At 32.4% G+C, this 21,095-nt stretch overlaps 2 protein-coding genes across 3 annotated transcripts in view; one reads left to right on the top strand and one right to left on the bottom strand.

Annotated features, from left to right (window-relative positions):
* MIS18BP1 (MIS18 binding protein 1) overlaps positions 1-5,532 on the top strand; it is a 56,942-nt gene extending 51,410 nt beyond the window's left edge. For both annotated transcript variants that reach the window (XM_037834930.1, XM_037834931.1), the window contains exons 15-17: positions 1,950-2,037; positions 4,402-4,456; positions 4,613-5,532. In XM_037834930.1, the coding sequence (XP_037690858.1) occupies positions 1,950-2,037; positions 4,402-4,456; positions 4,613-4,716 (247 nt within the window). In that variant the 3' untranslated portion in view covers positions 4,717-5,532. The remainder of the gene's footprint in view (positions 1-1,949; positions 2,038-4,401; positions 4,457-4,612) is intronic.
* Positions 5,533-5,742: 210 nt separating this feature from the next.
* The window catches only part of FANCM (FA complementation group M), an 87,792-nt gene continuing 72,439 nt past the window's right edge, over positions 5,743-21,095 (bottom strand). Inside the window, exons 17-23 of the mRNA XM_037834929.1 lie at positions 20,807-20,932; positions 19,911-20,067; positions 17,594-17,700; positions 16,280-16,828; positions 10,256-10,631; positions 8,430-8,721; positions 5,743-7,799 (exon numbers count right to left, since the gene is read on the bottom strand). Of these exons, the coding sequence (XP_037690857.1) occupies positions 7,661-7,799; positions 8,430-8,721; positions 10,256-10,631; positions 16,280-16,828; positions 17,594-17,700; positions 19,911-20,067; positions 20,807-20,932 (1,746 nt within the window). The 3' untranslated portion in view covers positions 5,743-7,660. The remainder of the gene's footprint in view (positions 7,800-8,429; positions 8,722-10,255; positions 10,632-16,279; positions 16,829-17,593; positions 17,701-19,910; positions 20,068-20,806; positions 20,933-21,095) is intronic.

Below are 21,095 nucleotides of genomic sequence, written 5' to 3'. Positions count from 1 at the left end.
CTGACAATTTTGGTGATCTCTAGGGAGAGGAGCTAAGATAGCTGGAGATAAATGGGAGGGACTTTTGAATCTTGAACCATGTGCATATAGGAACTATTTGAAATATAAATTTAAAATATTAAGAAAAAAGTAGGGATGACCAGCATTCAAATGTTGCAGAGAAAAGATGAAAAGTGATGAGAATGAGGACTAAAAATAGGTGTTTCATATAGCAGTTAAGATCAATGCTGATCATAGCAAGAGAAATTTCCACATTGTGAGAGGCAGAAGTCAGATGTTAATGATTGAGAAGTATTTAGTACTCAGAAGAGGTTTGGTGAAATTTTAATTTGCAGTTATTGGGCAAAAATGTAATTCCTAGCAATCCACAATTTTTTTTGTAATTAAAGCTGGTGAGAGCATATTGAGAGTATAATTTGGTGCAAAGGTTTTAGTTAAGCCCTTTTGCCAAATTTCATCAAAAGCCTTAAAATACTCATCCCTTTGACCCTTGAATCTTATTAGTCAGTTCTAAGGAAATAGATGGGCAAGTATGTTTATATATTTTTATGAGCAAAGATGTTCATCACAAAACATCACATAATACTGAAAATTTGGAAATGACCCAAATGTCCAACAGTAAAGAAATAATTATGAAGTTAAGGTTTGTCCATATAATGGAATAATTGAAACAATTAAAAATTATGTAACTTCAAGAATTCTTAATGGCATGAAATAGTTTTCAGTGGATAATAATTTTAAGACCTAAGAAATATAACTATATACAGCATGAATTCTACATAACATGTATTCGTAAGAGAAAGGATGGACCACCAGCCATTATCTCTAGGTTTCAGAATTACAGTTGATGTGGGGGTTTCTTTCTCTGGGGGTGATGGGGGTGGTTATCAGTTTATATTACTTTTACAATTAAGGAAATGTAGTTGGTCGTTTGTTTTGCCTTATAGAGCACATGATGAACTTGTTTATATCATGAATCTGAGCCACAATCAAATTTGAGAGACCATTCTTTATATTCCTAAAACTTTCCTTATCTTAATAAATTAGTTTCCTAGCCTCTTTTACTATCTCTTGACTTCAACTCTAGTAGTTGGCTTACTTTTTATAATGAAAGTTTTTTGTTTTTTTTACCTTCAGAAGTATCACTTTGTACAGGACAATAAAGACTCATGAGGTGCTGATCCTGAACAACTGGCTAGGCTTATTCACTTGCTAAGCAGCAAACCATCCTTTCATTGTTAATGATTCAAATTAATATCTTAATAAAATTACACAGTTACAGATTTCTACATTGCTCCCAAATAGTCATAAAGGATAATTTGTCAAATAAAATTTTGGAACCATGGGGAGAGGATGGGAATTGGTACTGAGCTTGGATTTGCTGTCATAAAAAGGACTAGGGTTTGTAAGGACTAGGTGGTTGACATTCAATTTTGCTCCATAAATTATGAGTCAAGCTTATTTGTTAAGAATGAAGGGGAAGAGATAACGTAAGAGAGATGGAAAAAAGCCTTCATGGTTGGTATGGAGAATACATGAAGGATGTAAATGTATGAACAAAAGGCTGAACTCAATTAAAGACCCAACACAGTTGGCAGCTATAAATTAATTGAGGGTTTTCATCACCAGGAATATCCTTAGGGTAGGAAACTAGATCCAATCAGGAAAAATAAGTGAACAGAAGGAAGTGAAAGGTGTAGCAAAAGGGGGTCCTTGGACAAATGGTCTCAGTGAGAGTTTTGGAAAAATGGCAGCAAGGTGGAGATTGGAGAGAGCACAGATGGGAAAATGAACAATAAATCATTGGCTACAGTTTCCTAGAATATTTTTATTCAGTGTTTCATATAAAATATTTGATTAAAGCATTTTGTCCTCTCTGTGGGCACACTGTTGTCTTTTTAAACGTAGGAAAGAAAATGTTGACTTAAAATTATCTTGTATCCACACAGGGATGAATGTGATAAATATGTTTTTCGTATGCAAAAAAATCATAAAAGTAATGGCGGTACTGTCTGGGGCAACGTCAAGAAAAAAACAGTAGGTATTTTTATTCTTAATTCATTTGTTCAACACTTATCTATCTAAAATAAATAATAAACTGTGGGAGTTATAAGTTACATAACAGTCCCTGTCCTCAAGGTGCTTACAACCTAATACAAATAAATCATAATGTGATGCAATTAATGAATTGAGTACATAAGTACTGTAGCACTAGAACAGGAGGAACAAAGTTCTCATGGCAATTTACAAAAAGCAGCAGTTGAGCAGTGTGAGGAATGGGTAAAATTTTCATTTGATGATACAGTGGGAAAATACATACAGGTCAAGAGAGGACATTTCAGGCAAGATACAAAAGCATAGTATCTCTTCATTGATGAGGGAATTATCCAAAGTAATTGAATCATAGTTTTCATACTATAAGAAATTTCATCAAATGCCATGCAGAATTAAAATGGTTTGAAATGTTTTTCAAGTTCAGCAATCTTTTTTACATTCCAATCTTTAAAATCCAATTAGAAACTTATTTAACTCATGGTTGTCTTAAAGTGATCCACAATATCCCTTTGAGATTAGGAGAATCCTTTATCCCCTTGAATTAATTTTTAAATTTATAATTTATTTTAATTTGAATAGCTAATATGCAGGTAAATGTGCTAGAATTCTAGAAAAGTTAATTCTTCTCAAAGAAATGGCTCATCTTAGAAAATAATTCTTTGTGGGTGGGTGACTACCTTATGCCCTTGCTAGATGGTACTCCTTCAGACTAGGTTGTAGCCATCTCTTCCTCTCTCATCCACTCTGAAATATTTATACTGCAAATTGGCCACAGTATAATACCTCTCAGAGTCTCTAAACCAAAAACTTGGATTACTTGAACACATCCAATCTTTATGGGCTTCACTTTTCCACAGGAAATGGTAAATACCTCTGGAGAACTTAGTTTACAATCAGTCTGGTGACTAAATTCTTCAAAAGAAATCCATACTAATAATTGAAGATGCAGACACCCTCTGTATTTCTTAAAATTCCCTTTTTCCATTCCCACATTCCTTATGAGAATGAAATTTTGATTTGTTGCAGGGGACCTGGAATCATCGTAACTTAGTGAGAAAGCCTTGGAGTGGGGGTCCCAAAACTTGGGTTCTAGTCCCTGTTCTGTCAGTAAGAAGATGGGTTGCCTTGACAAGTCCCCCAATCCAGTGCTTCTCAAACTGTACATAGAAGTCACTGGGGATCTTGTTAAAATCCAGATTTTGATCCAGTAGATCTGAGATTCTGCATTTTTAACAAATTCCAGATGATACACTGCTGATCCATGGACCACACTGAGTAGCAATACCCTAATCCTCTGAGTCTCTTCTCTCTGCAAAAGGAGAAGTTGATATGGATATAAGGGCTGTTCCTTTTAAACACTAATTTTTCTAAATTTCTGGGATGACTTTAACTACTTGTTTTTTTTAGTGTCTTATAATTTGAGCATTTGTACCAAACTATATCTTTGTGATTTAGTCCATTTTTTTCATAGTTTAATATTTTAGAGCCAGTGTATTGTGATAGAAATAGTAAAGGGTTTAGTGTTGAAAGTTCTGATTTCATGATCTGGCTCCCCATACTAGCTTTCTGACACTGGGCAAACTACTTGAGCTTTCTAATCTCATTTTATTCATTTGTGATATGGCAATAGAGATCATGATGTTAGTGTCTTAGCTCATTGAATGATTCTGAGTGTTATTGATGTAATATAGTGTTTTGACTCATTTCACAGGAAAGAAAAACATTTTACATCACAACCTAGGAACACACACATGTATCTCAAGCAGATTTTTGCAACAGTAATTACTGTCATATTTTCTTTTTTATTCCATTCCTTATTTTAAAGGACCGCTTGCTATGACTAGTAATTTGTAAAGCTCTGAGGTAATGTATATGAGCATGCATTATACACTAAAAACTTGTCATACATGTTACCATTTTAGCCCAAAGTTTCAAACTATAAAGAAATAAATATTTGCTGGTATAATGTTTTTCAAACACAGATTTTTACCTACAACCAGTTATGGTAATAATCATGATAAATTATGAGTTAAAATACTTAGTACATTTTGGCAACTTTCAGAGGCCCATTGGCTATCCTTAAAACACTGGACCATTAGTTCATAATTTTTTTATTAAATATGTCTGCCAGCAGTGGGAAACAACATTAAATCATGGTTTTTGCCATGGATTAACTTAACCTAAAACAGAATTAGACATTTCACAGATAATTGATGTGATTAGATGTTGTTTTAGGCATATGTTCAGAGTACTCTGGGGGAAAAGCATGCTTAATTTTGCTATGACTGAGACAAGCTTCACAGGAGATACCATTTAGCTATTAATATGAATATGTACTCTCTTTAGGTTGAAACGGATTTTTCAACTCCACCATCAAGAAGAAAAATTCCACTTAGAAAAGGTAATAATACTTATATTTTTCTTTTGTACTTCAATTCTGTTATACAACTGTGTACTAAAAGTACTCTCAAGGGACAGACCTCATAGTTGTTTTCAGTTTCATTGAAATTACGTTTAGAAAATACATTAATCCTTTTTATAAAACTTCTCTTTACAGATTTAGGAGACAGTTCTGGTATTGGAAAACTTTTCACTAATGCTGTGGAATCTTTAGATGAAGAGGAGAACGATTATTATTTTTCAAATTCTGATTCTGCATAGTAAAAATGAGAAAATATTATTTCCAGGATTTTTATCATAAAGCAAATAACATTTGTAATTTCATTTGGAGTGCAGGTATTTTATTCGTAGTGTAGCTTCATAAGAAAATGTGGACCTTTTAAGCGTTTGTAGTCAACATAAAATTTCCTTCTCTGGTACAATGCTCATTGCTACAGTTCACTAAAAATGTAAGGAAAATGTTTGCCTGTGTAGATATTTGTAAATTGCTGTTTTTGTGATTATATATTGAATATATATGGGGGGGGGAAGTCCCATATAAACACTAGGCCTGTTTACTCTAAGACTATTATGTTCTAGATTCAAAAAAAAAGCTTTTCTACTCTTAAGTAAGGACAAATGAGAGTTTTTACCGGTAACTACTGAATTCATGAAAATTTTTAAGTTAGCATTTATCATGATTTGAAATACAAGTCCAGTGTTGATAAAATGTTTAATTTACACATTGTTCAAACTATTTGACATCCTTTTCTCCCTTTTATTAAACTTCACTTTACAGATTTAGGAGACAACTCCGATATTGGAAAAGTTGTGATTGGCATCTCTATAAATCCTGTATAAACTTACTACTTTTTCAGTACTTTTTTAGGTAGAACCAGAGAACAGATTTTGTTGGATTCTTAAGGCTTATGTACGTACACAGACATAGCTTAACAAGTTATATCATAGTAAACATTCTTTCCTTTCACTGGCAGCTACTTCAGAAATAAATTTCTTTTAGCTTATTCTCCAATTATGTTTTAAAATTTGACATAGAATATTTTTCCTCTGGTTACAGTACACATTCACCTATCCCTTCTCTCCATTTAGACTTTATTCAAATAAAGTTAGTTTTTATAATATCTGGGTTTTGGTGTGTGTGTGTTTTGGGGTGTTTTTTTAAACTATTAGATCATAGAAAGAAAAGAAATATGCATTTTCTCCCTGTTCTATTTTAAGTTTCCTCAAAAACACCTGACATTTTAGTAGAAAATAATGTGTTATTGTTTCTTAAGAATTTAGTCAGTAATAATCAGCAACTAAATAACTACAGGTTTTATTGAAACAAAAATTAAAAAAAAACAAAAAAACAGTGCAATTGGACCAAAATCATTCTCCTTTAAAGTACCATGATTATCTTTACCACAGAGATTTTGGGTAGATATAGGGTAGAACAGATGAAAGGATGATTTCAGAGTGGCTCTATTAAATAGTGTTGTAGAACTTCAGTTGCCAATATTTGGTTTAATACTGTATGTGCTTGAAGTTAGTGGACATGTTTTAGAAGTTAAGAAAGCAGTGAAATTCCATATCCGAAAACAAAAAGATAATTTTGAAACAGCATGAACTTGACCAACCCAAAAGTCTGCGTCTCCCTTCCATAATTCTCTGTGTCCTAACTGAACTTAAAGATTTTTCCTAGTCTGTATCGTGCATCCTACCTGCCAGGTACCTAGTTTATTCAAAAGGACATAAGTTAATCAGGTTTAAAGAAGCCTCCAAAGATTTAAAAGTGGAAAAGAAAGACTTAAAGGGCTCAAGAACTGAAACGATAAGATGGACTGATAGTCAATAGTGTTTATAATTAAGGGTTTCAATGAGGAAAGAGACTATTACTGGCAGGCTTACATATGGAGAGAAAGTTCTCCACACAGCAAGAATAAATAAATCCTCTAAGTAAGTTATGTCCCTCACACCATTTTAATTTATGTAGTATTTTATCTGGTGGGTAAGTACATAAAAAGAGTTGGGGCACGTGGTATCTGCAGGTATGGAGGGGAGGTGCTACAACGTGTGCTGCCCAGACCAGTGTGGAGCTAAATTCCACAATCAGAGTAACTTTTTTTGCCCTCTTTATCAATGCAATAAAATGAAAAGAGAACTGAATCTATTCCTGGGTTCTGGTTCTAGATTTGCCAGTCCAAGTCAAATAAGTCACCTGTTTCTGGGCCTCACTTTTATTGTCTGTTAAAGAAAAAGGAAAAACAAAGAAGCATTTTGAATGACAAGAGTTCTGAAGTCCCTGTCAGGTATCAGTTGAGGAAAGCCCTCTGCTGGTGAGCTTTGTTCGACTACCCAGTACTATAATAGAAGGCAACAATAGGTAAAGGACTCGAAATGGAAAATAAAATCTTCATAATTAAAGACTGCTTTAGCACTAGACTAACTAAAGGGCCTCAGATATTTCAGATATAAATATGGAAACATCTTACAATATTAATAGCATCACAATTTAATCTGCATTCAATAGCTCATCTATACTAAAAAGATTTTCCAAGGTCAAGCCAATATACCATTTTGAATATGATATTTCAACAATAAAAAAGTTAAAGTATCTTGAAGTTCGTATCAGTAGGATCTAACTGTACTTTAACTGGATGGAACCTTTGGGAAGATAAAGATATTCAGTTAAATTTTCTACTTTCCTACTTACTAGGGCATTTATCTCACAAGACAACCACACCTTATCCAATCTGTATTTGGATTCAGTACATTTAAAATATTCTAGATAATATTATAGTTTATATTTTTATACAAAGGAAAATTGTTTATGACCATTACGTTGGCAGCAGTCATAGTCATATCAATCTATTATGCTAACAACAACAGTACTTTAATTTTTGGAAAAATTTCAAAATACATCTCAAACTCTAGCTTTAACTTTCTCAAACTACCCTCAGTAGCATCTTTAATAAACCTTTGTTTATTCAATAAAAAGTTATTTCATAATCCAGTTAGTCAAAATGATTATTGAACATCAGTGGTTCTCTTTTTAAATAATTTATAATCTACATAAATAAAAATGTACAATACAGAAAATAATATCTTTAAGAGATTAGAAAATGTTCTTATTTACATATTTTAAACTAATAAACCACAGCAATGATTGTTAAAGTGCATTTAGTATTGTGAGAGTTCTTTGGTAACTGCATTTTGAGCAGTCCAATCATGCATCAGATTTCAGTCTACCAAGATTAAGACTGTTTGGTAACATTTGTATGTCAAATTCATAGTGAAGATATCTATAGATCTCCTCTGCCTTTTGATGTGTTATTTGTGCATACGTGGAGATTTCTTGAGGTGAGCTGAAAAATTAGACAAAAAAACATTACAGAAGAACTTCTGACTTTTATAAAATTTAATATGCTTATCTTGCTTAAGAACACCAAACACAAGAGTCTTTAAAAGAAAATCTTCTCTTCCGAAGCATTTTATATCTAGTTGCTGTATCTTTAGCAATAAACTTATTTGCTTCCTTTATTTAAAATCATATGTAATAATTTCAACATCCATGTGGGCATTTTGTTTAATTAAAACAAACCAATTTCTTAAAATCCTTCCTTTTCAAGCAATATAATATTCAAAAATTAGTGAAATTCTTAAAAATTTTCTAGTTACAGAATTGAACCACCCAGAAAAGTAATAAAATTGTAAAGTCAAATGTATATGCCTTTTACTGTTTTATCTCCCTCAAAGTTCCTAAGTTCCTCAAAGCAATGCCTATCTTTTCTTTCTTTTTTTCCCTCCATTAATGTCCTAATCTTCATGCAGGGACTGATACATGTTGGCAGGGAAAAACACGTTTACTGAATGAAATAATTTAACTGACACTATCCTGCTTGATTTTTTGAAAATACTAAAATTCCCATGAAATGCATCTAAGAATCATTTAGAAGTAACAATCTTTAAAATATTCATTAGTAAAACAGACTTACCTGTTGGCCATCTTTTTCACAGATGAAAACTGCTGACACAGATTTAATGCAGTTATATAACTTATATTGGGAATACTTAGATAAAACTGAAGTGCTTCATATTTATTACTGTTCACCACTGTTGAAACATGAATACCAACATTCTTTCTTTGTTCCACTAAAGACAGTTCCTTTAGCAAATCCGCGGTTTCTTCTTGGCAGGAACTGAAAAGAATTCGGATTCCAGCACCAATTAAGGCAGTCAGCAGGCTGTCATAGGTCTTTGTTCTCCTAAAAATCCTTGATGTGTCCCCTGAATATTTAATATTAAGGAAAATACAAACCTTAGTTACTAATATTAAGTAGAATTATTAACCATTACGCAAACTAGTGTCACATTATATTAATATGAAAAACCATACAACTAGATTTTTAAAGTGATTCTCAAGTATCAGAGATAAGAGAGAGAAATGTCTTTATGAGTGTCTTGAAGTGGAATCAGCATGAGAAGGAAAGTAGGCAGGAGTGAATTTAAATTCCTGATATTTAATTCCTGACGGACAAGACCATATTTTCACTATAACTTCTCGTAATGCTAAGCAGTGATGAAGGGGCTCTTTAAATGTGGGTAAAAGTATTTAATGTATTTATTCCAAAAATCAACTCAACAATACACTGCACATCCCATTTTAATATGCCTGTATTATCTCTGACTTTCACTTATCAGTTTATTTCCCTACCCTTTCCATTCACTTTCTTTTCCAGATTCTATCTATGTCCTTTGCCGTGCATCCTCATTCTGCAAAAAAAAAAAAAAAAAAAAAAAATTTCCATAATTTTTGCCATGTTACTTTCCTTCTCCAAATCTATTTCCTTTATAAAGGCTATGCTGGTAAAGAGGAAATTGTAGAATTTTAGCTCTGAGAGACCCCAAGATATCAGCTATTCTAAAGCCCCCACTTTCCAAATTCAAAAATAAACAAAACAAAAACCTAAACAAAAAACCGAGTTACTAAAAGATCATGAGTGATGTTTTCAAGGCCACTGGTTCACCAGTGACATCATGGGGATAAAAGGGTAAGTTACCCAATTCCCAAACCAATGCTTTACACAGACTATTTCCTTTTCCTTTTATATAACAGCTGTATACTTCTTGAATTTTTCCATGATGGCTTTCACCTGCAAGATTGCACTGAACCCTTATAACAACAGCATCAGATGAGTAGGACAAATTAACACCTCAGACGGCGTGATTTGTCAATGCAAGGTCACATAGCTATGGAGATACCAGAACACAGCTACAGAGATACCATATCCCTTGTTCTTTTCACTATATTAGGGGCTCCTCATACAATCCTGCATTTCCAAATGCACTCTACACACCCATTACTGTGAACCACTGAGAACTCATGTTCAAAACTGAATTCCCCTCTGCCTTTCAAAGTACCACTGACTAGTAGGCCAAGTAACAAGAAGTTGATCACTTCAGAGTAATTCTTGTATCTTCCCACCATCTCCTGCTAATCCTGCTTCCTAAACATCTGAATCCTCTTGCCCCACCCCACTGCTGCCTTATTTAAGAGCTTCACCCTCTTTGCAGTGCCTGAAAAAGTCTTCTGATTGGTTCACTTGCCTTCAATTTCTTACCCTCCAATTCAACTCTCAAAAGCAGCATTTAACACATCAACTAATGAAAAACATTATGCCCTTAATATAAATATAAAATGACATTCACAAGTCAGGTATTTATATTTTAAGAACTTCCCACATCCTTTAGATTTTTAAAATGAACTAAATAATATTCAAGATCCTTTACAGCCTTATAAAAGGAAAATTTAAATACAAACCTGTTTTTTCCCTGTCCTTTTCCACAATCATACATATTCTTTCAAACATGCTCTGCAGGTGTTGAATCTGGTCGATGAGCTTGTTCTTATTGGTACTATTTAATATCTCAGATTGAGACCTCCTTTCCACCACCATGCGGTTACTCACAATGTAATCACAACCATTAAGAGGACAAACCTCTACTTCTAATCCATGAATTGCTCTTAGAGAAGAAATTATTTCTGAACCTGAAGTGATTTCACGACTATCTACAAGAATATAGGTTCTTTTTCCTTCTTGTGGAAGTCTAAGAGAAGTGTATGCCTCAGCCAAATGTGGTCTTGAATTGGAACCATATGCCACTGAGGAACTAGAATCCTCCTGAGTACTACCAACCTGAAAAAAGTGGAAATCATGATTACAATCAGGTTAAATACATATTAACACCTTAACTTTTTACACCTGAAGTTGATTTTCCTTACCGAGAGATAATGCTCTTTTTTCTTCCTTCAGCATGACCAAAGTGACTATGTAGATGGAGGGAAAAGGCCACTACTCTGATGACTTGAAAAATATTTTCAAGTTATAATTGACAATAACTAAGACTAAAAGGATGTGAAATAATGGCAGAAAGTCTAAAAATAAACAGAGAAAATGTGCTAAAAAAGGAAAATTATGAGTTATAATTTTTAGCCTAGAATAAAACAAATGAAAGCCGATAAAAACAAACAGCAGATTAGAGTTCATCTCAAAGAACAAAGAGAATAGGAAAGATAATATTGGAAAAGTATATGCAGAATTTTTAGCTAGGTTGAACACACGTTTGGAAATGGAAATGGATAGATGTGACAGTAGCATTGTTGTGAATATAATTGATAGTGTTGAATTTTGTGTGAATGTGGTTGAAAGAGAGAGGTAGTTTAGAATCATGTATGTCACCAGAAGGAAAGCTAGAGGTTAAAATATGGGGATGTATAACACAGTGAATCTTGTGATGGATGATGACTGTGACTAACACTACAAATACAAATAAGTTATTTCATGAATCAGAACAAATATATGACACTAGTAAAAGGAGTTAATAATAGTGTTATATGGGAAAAAATGTACCTACTGCAAATTATGGACCATAGTTAACAGTAATATCTTAATATGTTTTCATCAACAGTAACAAATGTACCACACCAATAGTAGGGGTCAACAATAAGGGGATATAAGAGGTATGAGATGTTTTGTGTTTTCTTTTATATTTATATTTTTTATTTTTATTTTTGGAGTAATGAAAACATTCTTAACTAGATTGTACTGATGAATGCACAACTATGTGATGATACTGTGAACCAAGTGTTGTAGATGGATTGTATGGTGTGTGACTATATCTCAATAAAACTGCATTTTCAAAAAAAGATAATATTGGAAAAGAATTGGGAGACTAGAAAAGAATAAGGAGAGTAGAAAATAATTAAAACCCCTGAATAATATGTTTATTAAGAAATGTCTTAAAATTCATAACTAGGCTGACAAGAAAGTAAGGAATCTACAGAGGTCAAAAGCAAAGTGAGCACACCGATATTCATAGCAGCATCATTCCACAATTGCCAAAGATGGCAGCAACCCAAGTGTCCATCAACCAATGAATGGATAAACAAAATATGGTATATATATACAATGTAATATTATTCTGCAATAAAAAGGAATGGGGAAAAAACGGGAATGAAGTTCTGGGTCATGCAACAACATGGATGAGCCTTGAAGACATTATACTGAGTGAAATAAGCCAGACAAACAAAAGGACAAATATTGCATGATCTCACTGATACGAAATAATTAGAATAAGCAAACTCATAGAATTAGAATCTAGAATACAGGTTATCAGGGGCTGGGATGGGGGTAGGGAATGGGGAGTTAATGCTTAATTTGTATAGAATTTCTGTTTGAGTTGATTGTAAAGTTTTGAATATGGATGGTGGTGATGGTAGCACAACATTGTGAAGTATAATTAATAGCACTGAATTACGTATGTGAATGTTTAGGTTAAAAGGGGAAACTTTAGGTCATATGTATGTTACTAGAGTAAAAATTAAAAGGTAAAACATAGGACTGTACAACACAGTGAATCCTACTGTAAATGATGGACTACAGTTAATAGTACAATTTTTAAAATGTTCTTTCATGAATTATAACAAGTATATAACACCACACTAATGGAAGGTGTTAACAATAGGATGGTATACTGGGGAAAAAATACACCCTCATGTGAACTACGGACCATAGTTAATACTAAAATTATAATACTCTTTCAGCAGTTGTAACAAAGGTACCACACTCATGCAAAGTGTTAATAATAGGGGGAAGGTATATGAGAACGCTGTATTTTTTACATGAGTTTTCTGTAATATCTACAATTGCTCTAATTAAAATATTAAAAAAGTAAAGTGAAAGTGAGAATCCTGAAAGTTAAGCCAGCACAAACCCAGGTTTCCTTTACAAAGTAGCTGCCAAATCCTGTTGACCACAAGATCCTCTTTTGACAGACGCACTGGGCATGGGAAATATGCATAGCACTGCACCTCCCAACCCCTATGATAAAAGGTTAAGCATTTACTGTAAAGGCAGGTAAGAAGTAAATCTGTTCCATAAAAGCACAATGCAAAAAAACACTCCTCAACCTTGACACCTGGGTAAAGGGGGAAAAATCCTTTTGGAATTTGTATCTACAAACTGGCATTCCAGCCCTCGATATGAGTTTGCAGCCAGAATACACAATACCTGTATGGTCCACAAAACCTCAAACAAATGACTGAAATTGCTCTCAGAAAAGAAATGCAAATGGCTCTAACAATATGAATAGATTTTTCTCACTATATAGATTGGCAATATTTTCTGTTAATGAGGCTCTGGGAGAATTTGGCATTCACATACATTCCTGGTGGGAATTAAAAGATAGTACAACTCCTATGGGGGGGAAGTTGGCAATATCTGGCAACATTTCATATACATTTATCCTTTTATCAAGTAACCCCATTCCAAGGAATCCATCCTAAAGTTACAGTGGCAAAATATGAAAAAACGTATCCATGGATATTTGTTTTAGGACTAAAGAACACAAGACTAGAAACAATCCAAATATCCACCATCTACAAATATCTACTGAATAAATTGTGATAAGTGAAAGACTATGCAACTGTAAAAAGTAGTGCGGAATATATATATCTATATACAATTAAGGAGTGGTACCCATGATATATTTTTTAAGGGAAAAAAGTAAGGTGGAGTAAAGTATATTGTATATTACTGTTTATCTATGGGAAAATTAAAAATATATGTATATAATTACATATTTCAAAAAATTGAAAAACAAACTTTTTTTAAGTTATTAATGTCCAGAATTAAGCGCCATTATGGCCAATTGATTTACAGCCAATTACAATCTAATTAATTGAGGTCTAAGCTAAATAGCTTGAATATCACCTTTATATATAATAGCGTTTCAGAAGTAGATGACAGAGTTATTGGAGGAAGACACAATATTACAAGAGATAATGCCTGAAAATTTTCCAGAATATTTAAAAGCCAGTATTCCTCAGATTCAGTATGCCCAGCCAACCTCAAGCAAATTAAACCAACATAGACACATAATGGTAACAAAGAAAAAGAGTTCTTGAAATGAGAAGGAAAAGACAGAATATCTTTGAAGAAACAACAAAGGGGAAAATATAAAGTTAGAAGAAAAAAAAAGGTCAATCAACTCAGAATAAGTTTTGAAAAAATAGAAAGCACAAAATAAAATAGTAGGAATAAATCCAAATATTTCATTAATACAATAAATAAAAATGAACTAGTTTCTCCAGTTAAAAGATAAATTCTACCAGCCTAGATTTTTTAAAAAGTGAGTAAACTGCTGTGTTTTAGGTAATAACTGTTTGAAACATATTTTTGTATCGTTTATTTTTCAACTTTTCTGTGTCATTTTGCTATTTAAAAGAAATGCATAAAACATTTAAATACAAAAAAGTTGAAAGCAAAAAGATGGGAAGAGACATCATCCTAAATGCTATGTCTATTTTTCCTTTGTGGAAGTCTTATCTCATCTCCAAATATTCCTTAAAAATACATATTTTTATTTTCCTGTCTTTAATTTTGGAAAGAGTATCATTCTATATGTAATCTAAGATTGAGTTTTGTCAAATTACATTTATTTTAGAAATTCATCCATATTGTTGAGTATTGCTATAGTATAACTACAGCATAACATTCCATTATGTTAATACACCAAGTTTATTCCATTCTCCTGCCTATGGGTATTTTGGTTGTTCCTAAGTTTTTGCTATTATTTACATTCCTGTATATGCCTCCTGGTGACATTTTGAAGAATTTGTTGAGTATGCATGGAGTATGCATTTGTTGAGTATCTAAGCATGAAATTGCTAGGATATCCATCATATGAATATACGATTTTATAAGATAATGTCAAACTGCTTTTTCGAAGTGCTTGTTACAGTTTACACTAGATTAAAGAAATCCACTGGATCCCCACACTGACAACACCTGCAACTGACAAATTTAAAATTTTATGTCGATCTGGTAAGTGTAAGACAGTATCTTATTTTTTTTCAATAGCAGCATTGCTTAAAACAGTCCAAAAGGTAAATAATTCAGATGTTAATTTGTAATAAAATAGTAAAATTGTAACATTATTAAAATCTAATACTGTACAGCAGTATAAATGAGGGAACTACAGTTTCGTAGCAGTACAAAGAATCTCAAAAATACAACGTTGAGTGCAAAAAAGCAAGTTAGAGAATAAATACATTATGATTCCATTTATATAAAATATTAAAGTATGTAAAACTAAAATATTAGGAACAAAGATCAGAAATAATCTTTAATTTCTCCTTTATTTTTTAAAGATATTTTTGCTGAGTATAGAATTTAGGGTTGGCATTTATTTTTTCTTTCAGGACATTAAAGATGTCACATTCCTCTGTCTCTGGCTTAATGTCTGATAAGATATAATTCTTATCTTTATTCTGTAAGTAATTTGTCTTTTTATTCTGGTTGCCTTCAAGATCTTCTCTTTCTCTTTGGTTTTCAATAGTCAGCTGTTTGAAAAAGTGTCTTTGGTATCTTTCATTAATTTTGCAAACTCTCAGCCATTATCGATTAGAATATTTCTTCTAACCTGTTCTCTATTTTCCTTGATTCCAGTTACATATATATTAAGACTTTTGGATAACTTCTCACAGCTCTTGGGATGATGGGTTCTGTTTTTTCATCTTTGTTTTCTCTCCTCCTTTCCTACTTTTCTTCCTTCTTTCCTTTCTCCCTTTCTTCCCACCTTCCTTCATTCCATCCTTTCCTCCCTTCTCTCTTCTTCCCTCTCTCCCTCCCTCTCTCCTTGCCTATCCTTCCTTCCTTTGGATCACACTCCTAAATGAGAATAAAGGAAAGGAATCAATATATACAGTTAGGGGATTCCTATTACTATGACTTTAACCTCTATTTTACTGAAATTACTGCAACTATAAACACTTAAAACCATAGCAGTGTTTTATTGATTCTTTCAGCAATAGCAAGGTAGGGAGCAATTGGAAATGAGAACTTAGCCATTCTGGAAGGAAAAACTTAAAGAAAAGAAACCAGTTGGCACCCCCAGACCCCAATTCCTAATAAAGGGATAAACAAGTTACATACCTGAAACCTTCAGAGCAGAAAAATTAATCTGGGAACTACTTATGAGCACATATTTCTGTTAATTTTACCTTGTAAGAAGCTCAATTTTCCTATATCCTTTTCATAAAATTAGCAAGTTTCCTTAGAGTTTTATTAAGAAAACTATTTATACATTTTCAGAAATTAAAACCTAAGCATTCTATGAATGATCCATATAATTTAGTGTGCTATTTGCTTGTTTGAAGAATTTTATCACTCAGTAATTTTTCTTCGACCTAGTTATTTAAAACAAAACATAAAACCAGAAGATAGAAAATCAAAAAAACCTTTTGGTAAACATGTTAAGGCTTTTTCTTTCATTTGATCCTTACCTTCAATGGAATTGGAAATTGTCTACAGTCTTCCTGTGAATCAACAGGAGTGAAAGATGATGAAGATACAACTTTGTTATGGCTCTGAGGTTCAGAAGTTGATTCCTTTAGATTAAGTGGTATCTGTTGTCCCTGCTTTGGTGACTGATTAATAATTAGATTAGCATGGACTTTGCACTGCAATGAATACCCAGACTGCACAAAATTCAGACAATAATCTTGTTGGTCATTCTTGTTAACAGTGCTTGGGTTAACCACAATACTGGATGCTCCTTCATCTTTTATATTATCTTCTTCCTCACTTGAATCATCTGGTAAAATGATTCTGGATAATTTCTTTTTTGGAGGTGTACAACTTTGGGCCATCTGCATTTGTTTTAACATTACTGCACGTCGGGTTTTATATGTTTTACTTCCGTTTGAAAAGCAATCTTCAGTTATTAAGTTAAAATCAACGCATACTTCTTCATCACTTGATTGGATTTTGCAAGACTCCTCCTCATCAACACAAAAACTGTCCTCTAAATAGGTTTCATCTTGCTCAGGGATCTACAGGAAAAATTTTATAGGCATGTTAAATTTTTTCTCATATAATCAACAAGTATTTAACACATACTTTCAAGTGCATAACATCTTCACTAATATTTATTTCCTTTATCAATTCAGACCCTCATTCAACTAATAATGTATACTGAATACCTTGTTTATGGAAGAAAATGGGGAGTTTGGGGATAAACTAAAAAAAAATAGAATGATCTACCCTCTAGCAATTAACATTCTAGTGCAGGCAGCCAAAAAAAGGAAACAATAATTAATAAATGATGTGGTAAGTGCTATAAAAAGACAATGGAAGTACGGACATATGAATGACCATATTACCAAGCTGAACATGGCAATTAATAAACAAATAAGACTAATATAAAAATTATCCATAAATGAAACAACCAATAATTTTAGAATATAACATTTTTATGAAAAAAATTAAATTTGCAAGAGAAATGTGACAAGATGTAAGAATTAAAAATTTAACCAGTAGATGATGAAACTATTCACTTCCTTTAAATAGTCTCCTAATTAGAAAAAAATTTAAAAGTATATTCTAGTTAGCTCAAATTAAAGAAAAGTTAATTTGATCAAATTAGGACTAAAAAGGATCTTGAAAATTCATTTAGTCTGCCTTCTTGACTCTTGGCAGAAATATCCCAAATAGCTCTTATTAGTCCAGTTTTAGAAACAAAATAGAAACTTCACTAACAGGAACATGATTCAACATCACCACTGGGGAATTCTCCATTATATTTACATAATTCACACCTGTGAGAAAATGTTCATATTGCGATGTTTCTTATGGACCATTCTGTAACGACTGCTCATCAACGGACTGCGCAAAGATTTCAGGTAAATAGCCCTCATATCAGAATCTGTGTGAAGATAATAAGAATTTAAGATAGAGTAAAATATCAAAATCATTTACATAGAAACTGGAAAACTTTAACTTTGACCTATTCCATGATTTACATGATTCAAGCCTTTTGAAATTATTTTACTCCAAAGGCATTAAAGTTATTTAAAGATGTCTAAAATCAGTTATTAAAATACACAAAGTTAGTATAATAGTTTTGCCTTTTTTAAAAAACCAAACCATCTAGGTAGATGCTCATGGGCAATTTATTTAAGCTCTCTTTGCTTCAATTTTCTCATCTAAAAACAGGGATTAAAATGGGGAAAAAAATAGGGATTAGGATGATGCCTTTTCATTAAAAATAAAATGTGTATTAAGCATATGAAACACATAGAACTGTACAAGTTTATAGAAAGCATTTAATATAATACAAGAAATCCAAGCAAAAAACACATGCTGAAATATTAAAAGCAGCAGCCAAATAATGAGTAGGTTTAGGTTTCATAATTTTCAGTCAAGAAAAAATCAGGATGCACACAGGTTTTTAAAAATGATTATGAATTTTTAAAGTTATAATATAGCAAAGGTTACTGAAGAAATGATTTTATTTAAACAAATCAATGTGAATTCCAAGGCAATTATTTTAGAAGCTTTCTAAGCCTATATGTTTCAAACATACTGTGTATAAAATGGAATTTCATATCTACCTCTTCTATCCAAACTGCTAGACCTGCAGCTTTCCCAGTATCAGATTAACAGCAACTGCATCTTCCTATTTCTCAAGCCCAATGACTTTTTTTCTCTCTAATCCTTCCATTCTGTTACTCAAACCCACCGACTCCTCTTTTTTGTTTTTTTTTTTTTTTTTCATTCTAATCCCTCAGAAAATCCTGTTGACTTTTCATTCCTAAATGTATCCACAATCCAGTCTCTCTCACTATATCACTGCTACCATCTTGGTAGAAACTACTATCATTCTATGGATTACTGCACTATCCTACTAATTGGTATCTCTTCTTCCATCTTTGTTCTCCTATAGATTCTCAACACAGAAGCTAGAATGATTTTGCTAAAATATATCACATGTTCTGCATACCCATTACCTCTCTGATCTCATTTCTTACTACTTCCCTTCTCCCTCATTCACTGCCGGTCACACTGGAATATTCCCATTCCTTGAACATGCCACGTACTCTCCTGCCTCAGGACCTTTGCAGTAGGTATTGTTTTCCACCAGATTATACTGTAACCTGAAAAGGCCACTTCTGTTAATGAATATTGAGGGCAATATACTAGGAAACCTTATTTGGCAACTCATAAGTATCAAGAGCACAGTACTGAGAATCTACTCTTTAAAACCTTTTTTCTTTCAAATCAAAGATTACAGACCTTGAGAACCTTTGCTGTTTTAAATCGTATCAGGATTGCAAAAGCAGAATAAATAGCAAGATCTGTGAAAGATCCAAACAAAGAGCCGCCAGAATATTTTCTCACATCTGTTATAGTTAATCTGAATCATCTGCTCTTAATGTATGGTATGTAAGATCTGCTCAAGCATTGTCTAAACGACTTGACACTGTCTAAATGACTTGACAAATTTAGCTTTGTGTTTCAGTTGGTTTTAATAATCGATATCATTAACCCCCTTACTCCTAGTCTTTGATCAAATGTCACCTTGTCAATGAGGACTACCCCAATCACATTATTTTAAATTGCAACCTGTTCACTGTTAGACCTTCAACCCTGGCTACTCCAAATCCTCCTGTTCTTGTTCAATTTTCTTTTTTTTTCTGTGAAATTTTCTCCTTATAATACACAAAATAATTTAGTTATTTGTATCATCTGTCTCCTTCAACTGGAATGTAAGCTTTAAAAGGGCAGGGATTTTCATCCATTTTTTTCACTGATACAGATGTCTCTCTAACATATTATATAGTACCAGGTACATAATAAGCACAAAATACTTTTTGAATGAACATTCGACACAGAGCCAGCCAGGCTGTGCTGGAGTGAAATATTCAAATTTGCAGAAGCCTATAAACAACAGAGTCTATAAAGCAAGTATTACAGCATTTGAATGAAAATGACCAAATAAAAGTTTTCACACATACCAAATTTAATGCCCTTCAAAGTCTAGTTTCTTGGAAAACTGAATAAAATACTTAAATATAACCATATAAAAAGCATTGAAAATTTTAAAAATAATAGAAGTATCATAATAATATTTACCATTTACAGCCTGTGAAAGTTGACTCTCATCATTAAAGAAGCCAAATAGTGAGGCATCTTGTTCATTTTCTGACTCATCATTTTCATCTGATGAAACACATTCCACATCCTCTTGGGAAAGTTCTGCTTCATCATCTAAAAACTGCCTAGCTACGTGCTGAGACAAATTAGAAAACATGATACCCTTGAAAAAATAATTTATTTTAATTTAAAAAATTGGAAACAGTTCTGGTAAATGGATTTCTTCTCAATGCTTTTGAGAACAAAAGTAATAAAAATAGAAAACTGCAAGAGTAAATTATAAAGTAGCATGTCTATTTAAAACTTCTCCTGGTAATTCTGTTATAAATAAAACAAAGTATAAGTCCTCATGTCAGCTTGCTGCATGTTTCTTAACAAGTATGGAGTCTGTTAAGTCTTCACACTAATTAATTTTTGCCAGGAAAAATATTATATCACAAAAGCACTGACAAGAAGAAAAGGTAGTAAGAATTCTTTTCCAAGGCTTTGAATATTGGACAAGGACTAGAAAAACAATATTAATAACTGTAAAAATAAAACATTTGAAACCTAAGATTTCTATTTTCTTCAATTTGACCTATAAAGTCTCAATGCAAATACATTTCTTCATTCAGTCATTCAGTACAATGCAACATTACAAGATTAGGTTTTAAAACACAAAGAAGAAAGAAAAAATAGCACATCTTGAGATTTTAAAACTAGTGAAAAAACAAAATTAGCATCAAAGTACTTTAACTATTTGGGGTTTTTTTCCATAAAGCAAATGCATAATGCTCAGAAGTAGAGAAAACTATTTCCGTACATATAATGGATTATGTATTATATAATATAATTAACAAAATACATATATCATTAAGAAACTGGAAAAAGTTTACCTTTAGGTGGCTGTGTCTCTTTTGGACTTTGACGCCTCTTTTGGGATTCCTATTATGACCCCTGAAGTCTTCTAATTGTGGATGTTTGTGAAAATTCTCACTCTCATCACTAGATGATAATTCTAACTATAATAATTCAACAAAATTCTTGCATAAGAAAAAATAATTGGATTGTTGCATCTTAGTGTATTTCCCAACATTTTCTTCTGAGAAAAATAAAATTGCTCTTATAAACTCAGAGCCCTATTTCAAATACATAATCCTTAAGAAATTACAAACCAATAAATTA

Source organism: Choloepus didactylus, chromosome 4 (genome assembly GCF_015220235.1).
Source record: "Choloepus didactylus isolate mChoDid1 chromosome 4, mChoDid1.pri, whole genome shotgun sequence".
Lineage (NCBI taxonomy): Eukaryota > Metazoa > Chordata > Mammalia > Pilosa > Megalonychidae > Choloepus > Choloepus didactylus.
Note: the sequence above shows the minus strand (reverse complement) of the source record. Positions and strands in the feature narration are given on the sequence as shown.